This window comes from Raphanus sativus, chromosome 6, assembly GCF_000801105.2.
Source record: "Raphanus sativus cultivar WK10039 chromosome 6, ASM80110v3, whole genome shotgun sequence".
NCBI classification, from domain to species: domain Eukaryota; kingdom Viridiplantae; phylum Streptophyta; class Magnoliopsida; order Brassicales; family Brassicaceae; genus Raphanus; species Raphanus sativus.
The window spans coordinates 8,138,009-8,150,348 of NC_079516.1; the positions used below are offsets into that span (position 1 = coordinate 8,138,009).

At 36.3% G+C, this 12,340-nt stretch overlaps 2 protein-coding genes across 2 annotated transcripts; one reads left to right on the forward strand and one right to left on the reverse strand.

Annotated features, from left to right (window-relative positions):
- Window positions 1–1,539: 1,539 nt before the first annotated feature.
- Window positions 1,540–3,929, forward strand: LOC108810008 (heat stress transcription factor A-6b-like). The gene is made up of 2 exons (XM_018582139.2): window positions 1,540–2,178; window positions 2,888–3,929. Exons 1-2 carry the CDS (start codon window positions 1,831–1,833, stop codon window positions 3,734–3,736), a joined length of 1,197 nt encoding a protein of 398 aa, XP_018437641.1. The 5' UTR covers window positions 1,540–1,830; the 3' UTR covers window positions 3,737–3,929.
- A 7,224-nt stretch (window positions 3,930–11,153) lies between these two features.
- LOC108805981 (early light-induced protein 1, chloroplastic) lies at window positions 11,154–12,340 on the reverse strand. Its single transcript, XM_018577991.2, has 3 exons — window positions 12,090–12,340; window positions 11,902–12,003; window positions 11,154–11,680 (listed from the first exon to the last, which is right to left on the reverse strand). Exons 1-3 carry the CDS (start codon window positions 12,231–12,233, stop codon window positions 11,336–11,338), a joined length of 591 nt encoding a protein of 196 aa, XP_018433493.1. The 5' UTR covers window positions 12,234–12,340; the 3' UTR covers window positions 11,154–11,335.

The window sequence follows — 12,340 nt, forward strand, 5'->3', positions numbered from 1 at the left end:
TGAAATGCTGAACTGAAACTTTTAAAAAATTCAAAATCGCTGACAAAAAAATTCAAAATCTACTTCATATATAAGACCTTTAATATAAAAATTTCCTAGTTATTTAAATTTCTGACTAAATTTGGTTAGGATTCAAATTCAAACCGAATTTGCAAATCAACATAAAAAATAAATAGATTTAGGGGGTGTATTGAATCTGAAACTTGAACTGATTTGATTTTAAATGTTATCAGATGATTGCAGGGAAATTAGAGAATTTGCGGTGATTTTTGTTAAAGTACTTTAGAATCTCATCTGAAACACTGAGATTTAGATTTTTATTTTTATAACTATGAAAACTCTTCTCAAACACTCTAGAAACATCTAAAGTACTCTAAAATCTCCAACTTAATTTTTTTTTCAATAACAATGGATATTAGAGTGTTTCATGAAATGACAAGTTTAATAACATTGGATTTTAAAATATTTTTAAAATTCATGTTTGAATAACAGTAGATTTGCTATCTTAATACAAATTAGTCACTTCAAGTTCATGGTTTAATACAAGAATCTTATGTTATTAATAGCTGTTTTCATAAACCGATCTCGTCGTGTTAAAAAGTCGTATTAACGGACGAGCTCGGTGATTTCCAGGTAAAGGGAGCGATTTAGGTACTACCACGGCCCTTTCGATCAAGCTCAACCACTGTTAGGAAATTACATCCCCGGAAAGCCGTGTTGACAGAGTCGTATTGACGGAAACCGATCAAGAAAAAATCACAGCTATGAATTGGATCGCATCTTGTGTATGGAAGATAGAAAGCAAAGCTTATCAAAGATGAGATAAGGTCTGGAAAACTTGAGAACTTTAAAGAGACATTAGAGAGAGAAACTTAAAGAGAGGATTTTTTTATGAAATTATTTGATGATATTTCTCAAAGAAGTATACACATATTTATAGATGAAGTTAAGGCGCTCACATACTCTAGTAAAAATTTGGATTCAAACTGAACATGTATTTTCGGGTGAATTATAGTTTGTAAAGTGACTGAAAATATTCATGATCTCAAAGAAGTTTTTATAAACTGTTTTTTAAATAAATTTGAAATTATAAAAATGTAAAAATGTACTGTTTCCTTTCTTCAAAAATATGTCAGCAATTCCAGAACAATAAAAAATTATATAGTCAAATTTCTTTATGAACATGATATTTACTACTCCATGATTAACACATGTACATTTTCTTGTGTGTGTATATAGAGTCGTTTTCAATAGTTTTTGTCAAAAGGATATATTTGTGTAAACTAAGAAGGATCTTGACTGGTGTTATACATGCATTAGTACTTTCAACCAGTTAGAAGAGAACACGAATACATATTAAGTAGAGGCTATTAAACAAAGTCATTGTATATTTTCATAATATAAATAGAGTGACTCATTACCTATAGTAGAGAAAATATCTCAGGATTTGCTTTTGGCTCCAGCATGTCAAACTATCTAAATGCCAACACAAAGCGCAAATTAAACAATAATAAACCTAACAATAAAGAAAAAGGGAATTGTTTTTTAACTATACAAAAGAAGAAGCGATCCATCATCAAAAGTTTATAAAATTGGAATTTAGTACAAACCCTTTTGCTTTCTTGCCTCTCATCTCTTTCTCTCTTCTCCATATATACTTCATCTTCACATCCCAAAACTCCACAGTCAAAAATCTCTCTCTGCATTTTCCAAAGTTTAAACATTCAAGTATCCATTTCTCTCTAATCCAAATCACGTTTTGCTCTATTTCAAATTCAAATGCAGTGATATTAAGTGAAATTAACCCACAAATTTTATTTAAATTGAAACATGGATCCCTCACATAATTTCATTAAAGAAGATTTTCCTACAGGATTCAATGATTCTCCATTACCACCGTCTTCTTATCTCTACTCAACCTCCATCGCCCCAAATGATCCAACAGCAACACTGAGCTCTCCACAACCAATAGAAGGTCTCCACGAATCAGGCCCACCTCCATTTCTTACAAAGACATATGATTTGGTAGAAGATTCAAGAACCAATCATGTCGTCTCTTGGAGCCAAGCCAATAACAGCTTCATCGTCTGGGATCCACAATCTTTTTCCATGACTCTCCTTCCCATCTTCTTCAAGCATAATAACTTCTCTAGCTTTGTTCGCCAGCTCAACACATATGTAAGTACTAATCTCAATATATGTGTGTGTGTGTGTGTGTGTGTATGTGTGTGTGTGTGTGTGTGTGTGTGTGTGTGATTCTGTCTAAAGAGATATACTTACTAACTCACAACCAAATCGTGACTGCAACTATATTAGGTCGAAGCTTGATTTTGTGGATTTTTCCATATGGTTCAGTCAAAATTTAAAGTGAGTTCTTGAACTTGGTTTTTAATTAGTGTTTTTCTCAGCGTTTTGAGATCACCAGAGTGGTTAAATAGTGGTAATTATAATATACGTGATTGCTTGACGGATTTGTGAGTTTATATATATAAATGCAAGTGGGTATCACTGTTCTCCTAAAACTCTCGAGACTTATTATACTTTACACCCACTTGTATATTTTGTGTCTTTTTGTTTCTAGATCTCTTGAAACGGAGCTCATTAAAATGTTCAACATTTGTTTGTTAGAAATCTCCAAGGAAAAAATCTCTACAACATTGATTCAATGATATGATATACAACTAATTTGTTTCTCTCTCTATACTGTATTATATATACAGAAATGAAGTATAACTATCTGAAAAATCTCATCTCTAGTTGCATAAAATGCACAAATTAAAAAAAATGATATGGCTAAAGTATGTATGGAATGTTTTGGGCTTTGATATTATGTAAGTTGAATAATCCGTATTTGGAGTTGAATCTAATCATAAAATAATATAAATAGGGTTTCAGAAAGGTGAATCCTGATCGATGGGAGTTTGCAAATGAAGGGTTTCTTAGAGGGAAAAAGCATCTCCTCAAGACAATAAGGAGAAGAAAGACGAGTAACAACAATCAAATGCAACTCCCTCAATCATCCTCTCAACAACAATCTCTAGACAATTGTTGCATAGAAGTTGGTAAGTATGGTCTAGATGGAGAGATGGATAGCCTAAGGCGAGACAAACAAGTTCTGATGATGGAGCTGGTAAAGGTGAGACAGGAACAACAAAGCACCAAAATGCATCTCACACTGTTAGAAGATAAGCTCAAGAAGACTGAATCAAAACAAAAACAAATGATGAGCTTCCTGGCCCGCGCAATGCAGAATCCAGATTTCCTTCAGCAACTCATTGAGCAGAAAGAGAAGAGGAAGGATACAGAAGAAGCAATCGACAAGAAGAGACAAAGACCGATCGATCAAGGGAAAAGACATTTGGTTTGCGTGGAAGATTATGATGATGGTGGTGGTGGTTATGGAAGGTATGAAAAGGATGCTGGATCCTCCTCGGTGTTTTTTGACATGAAACAAGAAACATATGGAGACATGTCAGAGTTAGACAGACTTGCTATGCACATTCAGGGACTTGGAGATCAGTCCAATAAGGAAGAGGTGGTATTGGATGTGAGAAAAGGAAATGAAGAAGAACAGCATAAAGAAAGGTACCATGAGGAGAACAACGAGATTTATGGTGAAGGCTTTTGGGAAGATTTGTTAAATGAAGGTCAAAAATTTGATCTTGAAGGAGATGACGAAGAAAATGTTGATGTGCTAATTGAGCAGCTTGGTTATTTGGGTTCTAGCCCATACTAATTAAAATAAAAGTTTTTGTGCATTTAAATTAACTTGTTTACTATTGAATCTTCGGCTATGTTTCAGTTAGGCGTTTCATGGGATAACTTATTGAACTCGGGTGTTAAGTGATGTTCTTAAAGGACTCAAGATCGTTTGTATTCGTTGTTCTTAATAAAACAGTACCTTCGTTTTATTATCTTCTTAACTTGTAGAGAACTCTCTTACACTTTGGTCTCTTTATATAGGTAGTGACTTCACCTATTACATAATGATCTAGGAACTTAACTTATACCTAAACCTCTTGGACATAGGAACCTTATCTTTATCCTAATCTAAACAACATAAGTTATCCTACTTAACATAATGAATAACTTAACGGACAAGTAATGTTGAAGCTTATCCAACATTCTCCCTTCTAAGCTTCAAGTCATCCTTACTTAAGTTTTGAACTTTGATTAGCTCCCTCATCTCCTTAAACTTGATTCTTGCTAAAGCTTTAGTTAGGATGTCAGCTTTCTGTTCTGCTCCTGGTATGTGATCAACATCAATCTCGTCTTTTTCAACTCGTTCTCGAATGAAATGAAACCGCTTGTGAATATGCTTGCTTCTTCGGTGAAATACGGGATTCTTGGCTAATGAGATAGCCGACTTATTGTCCACCAGAATCAGTGTCTTCTTCATCTCCTTTCCTGTAATTTCACTCATCAAGTCTTGTAGCCAAACCGCCTGTTTCGTTGCCTCTGTCGCAGCCATGTACTCTGCCTCACAAGAAGATAGAGCAACCGTGTCTTGCTTTTGACTACACCATGTTATTGGTGTTTCTCCGAGACAAAACAAGTATCCTGTAGTACTTCTTCCATCATCAGGATCTGTGTTATGACTACTATCACTGTAACCCACGAGTTCCGTTGATCCTCCTTGCTTGTACGATAGTCCAAACCCAACCGTTCCCTTGAGATACCTTAGAACTTGTTTCAGAGCATTGCCGTGTGAGACCCTTGGTGAATGCATGTACCTGCTTAACATACCGACAGAGAAAGCCATGTCTGGCCTAGTATGCATAAGGTACCTAAGACACCCAATTCTTCGTCGATAAGTTGTAGCATCTATCTCTGGTTCTTCTAGACACTTAGAGAGCTGTAGACCGAACTCCATAGGTATAGCTGTTGCATTGCAATCACCCATTGCTGCTTCTTCTAAGACTCTCCGTGCGTATGCTTCTTGATTTATCATGATGCATCCTAAGCTTTGTCTTACTTCTAACCCGAGATAGTAGGTTAATAAACCTAAGTCTGACATCTCAAATTGCTTCGACATATTCCTTTTAAACTCTGATATCTCTTTTGTTGAGTTGCCTGTAATAAACAAGTCGTCGACATATATAGCCACAATGAGAAGATTATCTTTCTCCTCCTTTCGATAAACTGAGCTTTCCTTAGGACACTTCTTGAACCCTAGTCGCTTTAGAGTTGCATCAAGTTTAGTGTTCCACGCACGCGGAGCTTGTTTTAATCCATACAAAGCCTTGGAGAGTTTGAAAACCTTATGCTCTTCTCCCTTCTTTTCAAACCCTTCAGGCTGTGAAACATAAACTTCTTCACTTAACTCACCGTGTAGAAAAGCCGTCTTGACGTCTAGATGATGAATTTGCCATTTGTTTGCTGCAGCTAGTCCAACTAGGAATCTTATGGTCTCTAGTCGAGCTACCGGAGCAAACACTTCATCATAATCTATTCCATGCTCTTGTACGTAACCTTTAGCTACTAGTCTTGCTTTAAACTTGTTTATGGAGCCATCGGCGTTTCTTTTAACCTTAAAGATCCACTTGAGGCCGATGATTTTTGCTCCAGCCGGTTTGTCTACTAGAGTCCATGTATTGTTTATGTTGATAGAGTAGATTTCGTCCTCACATGCTTTAGTCCACCTTTTGTCTCCTTTTGCTTCATTAAAATTCTTTGGTTCTTCGTTGATGACATGTAGTAGCATCTCACATTCTATTTCAGCTAGTAGAATGTAGTCTTCCAGATAGCTTGGCTTACTTGTTTCACGAGTTGATCTTCTCACTCCTTGACTTTCAGTTTGAGTAGTTTCTCCTTCTTCTCGTGTTGGCTCTGTTTCTTGCTCTGGATGCTCTGTTTCTTTCTCTAGATGCTCTGTTTCAGCGGCAATATTTTCTTCTTGATGTGTTCCACTGATATAAGGACCACTCCCTTCATCTTGTGTTGACCCCCATGTCATATGAAACGCACCAGAAGCTCTCTGCTCAACTGTATTTGCTCCCTTCCAATTCCAAGCTTCCTTTTCATCAAATATAACATCTCGGCTAACTACAATCCTTTTTGTATCAGGATTGTAAAGCCGATATGCTTTTGAACCGGGTTCAATCCCGAGATGAACTAGTGCTTGTGAGCGATCATCTAGTTTCTTCAAGTGGACAGAGTCAATCTTAGCATGTGCAACACACCCAAAGACCCTAATGTGACTCACATTCGGTTTTCTCTCCTTAAGCTTCTCATAGGGTGTTTCGCCTTTCAAAGCTCGAGTGGGAACTCTGTTTATCAAGTATGTTGCATGACGAACAGCTTCTCCCCACATGAAGTTAGGTACTTTCATCGCTTTTAACATACTTCGTGTCATCTCCATGAGAGTACGATTTCTTCTCTCTACCACGCCATTTTGCTGCGGTGTATACGGTGCCGTTAGATGACGCTTGATTCCATGCTTATTACAGAACTCTTGGAACTCTCTTGATGTGAATTCTCCACCTTGGTCTGTTCGTAGTGTTCCTATAGTCTTGTTTACTTCATTCTCAATGAGACTTTTGAAATCTTTAAACTTATCAAAAGCTTCACTCTTTTCCTTTAACAAGATGGACCACATGTATCTAGTATAATCGTCAATGATGACGAACACATAACGATTATAGCCAGCAGTAGTAGGTGCAATTGGACCACATAGGTCTGCATGTAAAAGTTCTAACACTTTAGACGCTCTGTAGTTAGTTGCAACCGGGAAGCTTTGACGTGTCTGTTTTCCGACTAGGCATGAATCACACAACTTCTTCACTTCTTCTATCTCTGGTAATCCTTGTACCATCTTCTGTGTCGACATTACTTTGAGTGTTTTGAAACTTATATGACCAAGACGTGTGTGCCACCTCCATGGTTCCTCCTTTAGCTTTGTGAGAAGACATGTAGGTTTTCCTGTCTTGAGTGATATTTTATACAGACGATTTGGTGATCTCAGCACTTTAGTTAGAAGTCTGCCGTTAGGATCCCTTAATGTCAAGTAGTTAGCACGCATATGTACATCACAACCTTGTTCTGTTGCCTGTCCTAAACTCAGAATATTACTCTTCAAGTCTGGAATGTAGTAAATATCAGTGAGAAGTCTCTGTTCTCCTGTCTTTGCTTCGAACAAGATTGACCCCTTCCCTTCGATGTTAACACATGAGCCGTCTCCGAATTTCACTCGTCCTTTGATGTTGTGATTCAGTTCAGAGAAGAAAGTCTTCTCTCCTGTCATATGATTACTGGCGCCATTATCTAGATACCACATGCCTTCTTCTTTCTTGTTAACTTCGAATGCTTTAGGCAAGACCTTTTCTTCATTCAGAAACACCAATTCATGCATATACAATGCTGCGTCTGCTGTCTCTGTTTCTGCCCTGTTAAGCTATTGTTTGTCATCTTTCTTCTCGGGACAAACAGATTTGAAGTGCCCTTTTTTCTTACAGTTGAAGCACGTGATCTGAGAGTAATCTCTCTTTTCTTTTCCTTCGCCAGTGCTGCTCCTACCTCGTCCTCTTCCTCTGTTTCCTTGACCACGACCGCGATATGACCCTCTTCCTCTGCCTCTAGAGCTCTGATCGTTTGTCTCAGTACTTGAGAACAGAAGATTATTTTGATGATCATATGCTGTCTTGCCTTTAACTCGTTCTTCGTACGCCTTGAGTCTTCCAACAATATCTTCAAACGAAGTTTTGTCTAGGTCAAGCATCTGTTCTATTGATGCTGTCATGTGAATGAATTTTATGGGTAGACTGTTTAGTAGTTTCTTCACGAGCTTTGGTTGATCAATCTTTTGTCCCAACGAGGCCGCTTTTGATGCAAGTTCTGTCATCTTGCTCGTGAAGTTATCAATGCTGTCTGAGTCTTCCATGTTTAATCGATCAAATTCATTCATAAGGGTTAGCAAACGAGCTTGTTTAACTCGCTCAACGCCAACGTTTCTTGTTTTGATTGATTCCCAAATTTCTTTAGGAGTATCATCATCTCCAATTTGCATTACCAGATTCTCAGACACTGATTGATACAACAATATAGTCGCCATACTAGTCTTTTCTTCGTCCTCTGTTCCTGGGTCAATCGTTTCCCATACCTTATAGAATTTAAATAACGCTTTCATCTTCTTCGCCCAGACGTTGTAGTTTGTCGTCGTAAGCATTGGACAAACTACTGCACTTGGAGCATCTTCTCTTCTTCCTAGTGTAGTCGGAGTTTTCACCTCTGTCAAGTCTTTAGTATCAGCCATGGATACCTTCTCTTGACTTCGCCAATACAAACAAACTCAAGCTCTGATACCAAATAAAGGACTCAAGATCGTTTGTATTCGTTGTTCTTAATAAAACAGTACCTTCGTTTTATTATCTTCTTAACTTGTAGAGAACTCTCTTACACTTTGGTCTCTTTATATAGGTAGTGACTTCACCTATTACATAATGATCTAGGAACTTAACTTATACCTAAACCTCTTGGACATAGGAACCTTATCTTTATCCTAATCTAAACAACATAAGTTATCCTACTTAACATAATGAATAACTTAACGGACAAGTAATGTTGAAGCTTATCCAACAGTTCTTGTTTCTTTTGATAGTTTTAGTTCTTTGGAATAAAATCGTTTATTTATTTATTAGGGATTTATTATGACTAATTTTATGTCACGCACCACAAGTTTAGAAAATCTGGTTGATTCTGGAAATGATTCAAATCTATGTGCACCACTAAAAAGCCAAATTTGTTTAGTCTGACGAATCCCGGCCAAATGTGGTCAATTTAGTCGCAGAGAGATAGATCCATGGTCAATATTAACATCCAGGGAATACTATACATATATACTTTCTAGGATTAATAAAAATATCTTTAACGAGACAAAAACGTATTTCTAAAGGAAAAATGAATAGCATGTTTTGAGGCTAGTATATATACAAATTTAAAATTTTCTAATTTGTTCATTTTCATAATCAATATTTAAACTTGAAACGAATATCTGCCTCACTTGTGTTTTATTCTTTCAAAATCTTTTTTCTTCAAAATTAATTTGCGTTTGTTCACCATATATTTAGTTTTCTTAATAAAATTTAATAATTTTAGACATTGATAATTATCAAACATTTGAAGTTTCATAATATAGTTACACTATGTTAAGTAATATACATTAGATCAAAGGTCAATTCTTTTGAAAGATTGATAAATAAAAATGCAGAATCGCTAATATTGGTTGTTTTTTCACTTGTGATAAATTAAGTTATTTTTTCTGTGAAAAAAATAGATTGGAAATTTAAGTGGGACTACTAATTATTATTGTGAGAATATGCCAACATTGAAAGTTGGTTTGAGTTAAATTTCAATAAATCATAGTCCAAACACACTTACCTTATTGAATAACGAACATATATAACCATGCTCCTAACCAATTGCCGATGCCATATTAAAAAAAAAAAGAGTAATTCCGCGAAACTCAAATCTCGTAGGTATAAAATAGTTTAGAAAACAACAACTGGTTGTTTAAACCTTTATTGATTATAAATTATTTATCCACTTATTGATTCGTTATACTTTTTAAGAAATGTAATACAACACTGAACACGGCTCGGGCTTTTTCACTTTAACACTTTATAGTTTTACTTTGTACCCCCACTTGCGTTAATGGCAAGCTATCCGCTGGATTTTGATCTTGTCATAATAATCACTGTCTGAACATTGCCCGAAAAATAATTTTCATTTCAATTTTCACCATTTTCTTAGTTTTACGGATGTACTTATCAAAATTTTAGCAATATCGAATATAGAGGTAAATAAGTAGACACCATGGTACTTATAAAAAAAACAGACAACATGGCAACATATCATTTCAAAACGAAGAAAAATAGAGTTTGAGTTGCAACCCAATAAAAGATAGCAGTACGATAATAATATTAACTACTAATTAGTCCAACAGTTGGACCAGTAATACAATTTTATTTAAATTAAGAAATTAAAAGAAAATTGAAACGAAATTCTTCAAACAAATATATATATACATATATATATATATATATATATATATATTCAATAAAGAGATGTTTTGTTATTTTAATTTTGAAGCACTTCATAACCGTCTCTAAAGCATTATTTGCGGTATCTAAATTGTATTTCTAAAAATATAAACACAAATTGTGTTATTATAGGCGATTTTGACATAAGGTTCTAAGGTTTTGAAAACTTCTTAACTAAATATAATGACAATCTAGTAGTGTTTTGGAACCCAAATGACATATTCTCGGCGATGCATAATCTTAACTTGGTCTGAAAACTAACGATGAATAATCACTGAAAGAGATTTCAAACAATTGGTGAGCCTGTTTGAAGGAAATCTCTAGACACTCTTACCAGAAATCCTGAAACAGAACTCCCACCTCTATCGCCAAGAACTCTTAACCTGCACAAAGAAAGGTAGAAGTAACATAACCAACATGGTCAAGAGACTAGCCGCTTGTACTGGGATATGTCACCGCCAACAAATGGTATATCACCGCCGAGCATTTACGAGCATAGACCACCCAGATCCGCCATCTGCCCTCGCCATCCGCCGCACTTGAAAACCGAAAGACGGAGCTATCTTGAGACTGTGAAAAGGAACTCCGGTGACAATCGGAGCCAATGAACCAAATCGAACACAACCCTTAAACGAACAAGACGCCATCGCCGCTAAGAAGAGAGACCACATATGCCCAGTAGGGGAAATAATTGTCGTTTAAGTTTTTTTTTTCTTGTATCAATATATTTGACATTTGCAGAAAACCAAGCAAATAATGACTCAATATGATTTTGATTACCCTTGCAATCGATAATTATATGAAGTCAATTTTTGCATTAAATTCTGATATGAAAGTTTTTTTTTTTTTTTTTTGGTAAATAATTCTGATATGAAAGTTAATATAGAGATTGCATCATTTTTCTTAATTTATGTGTAAAGCTGTGGGACGTCAAATAATAACGAACGGAGGGAGTATTTGTAGGTTTGCAATTATGATGACAGGGCATCATAAATGTTGCTAGCCTTGGAAAAAATGGTTGGAATGTAAGTGAGGGAGATTCACATATCAAATTCATTTTCTTCCACATCTATCGTTGTACTTAACTCAAATTATTGAACATGTTCAACTGAAAGATTTTAGAGAAACTCGCTGATTTTACTGATATAGTGTTGTAACCCAAAGTCTCATGTGACTAATACATATGTAAAGAAACACACCGTAGGCTTAACCACACTAATCAAACAAGATTACTTCACAGAATTCAGGGGTAAAACTGTAATATAACATCCCCCCCTCCAATAAGAAAGTTCCTTTTCTCAGACAAGGGTCCCACCCTTGACAAACTCAGTAAACGCCAACGCGACCAAACCAAGCATCGCGAAACGTCCGTTCCAAAGCTCAGCGTCGGATGTCATGAAACCTTTGGACTTAGACTCGGCGGTGATACCCTTGAAAAGGGGTACAAGGGACGCAAGCGTCAAGATCGCAGTCGTACCGAGGAACCACGAGACGCCACCGTCAGAGATCTGAGCCAAAACGTTTTCACCCTTGGAAAGTTCAACCGCCAAGGCCGCCACGAACCCAACCATCGCTAAACGTCCGTTTATTCTTTCTGGTGCTGGACCGCTAAACGCTAGCAAGTCGCTGAACTTCGTGCTCACCTATGTTTCACCAACCAAAAATTGTTAGTTATTACTATTGTTATTTTTGTTCTTATTTCGTTTCACGTATGTAACGTTTCTATAACCCTAATATTTTTCCATTTTATTTACATATATTTTTAAAAAATGTTTAACGTCTACTAGTGCTTAATTTACGTATATGTATAACTTCTGATGTTCTTTCTCTTTATTGATGTCTGGTACTGTCTATTTAATGATACCTTTGGCTTAGTAGGACGTGGAGGAGGTGGAGGAGGTGATGAACTAGACAAAGGCTGAGCAGCGGAGGTGGAAGGTGCAGACTCATCCTTCATGGGTTCTCCCTGCAAAAAGTCAATCAATCAGACGGTCAGGATTTCATATTTTAGTATCATGACGGTTGGATAAAGAAACCGGAGGAAATTATTACCTCAGCCATGCACCTCACTCCAACCGGATAATTCCTCTTGAGATTTGGGAAGTTTCCGGCGAAGAAGAGCTTGTTTGTGCTGATCTTGCGAGTGGCCAACCCACTGGCGAAGACTGACTGCATGTTAACCGATGCTGTTGCCATTTCTAAAACTTTGGTGTTTGAATGAAATAAAGGAGAAAGTATGAAATAAAGGCTATTAAACTGTGAGGTGGGTCTTAGCTGTAGAGTTGGTATGATGTAACGAAGGA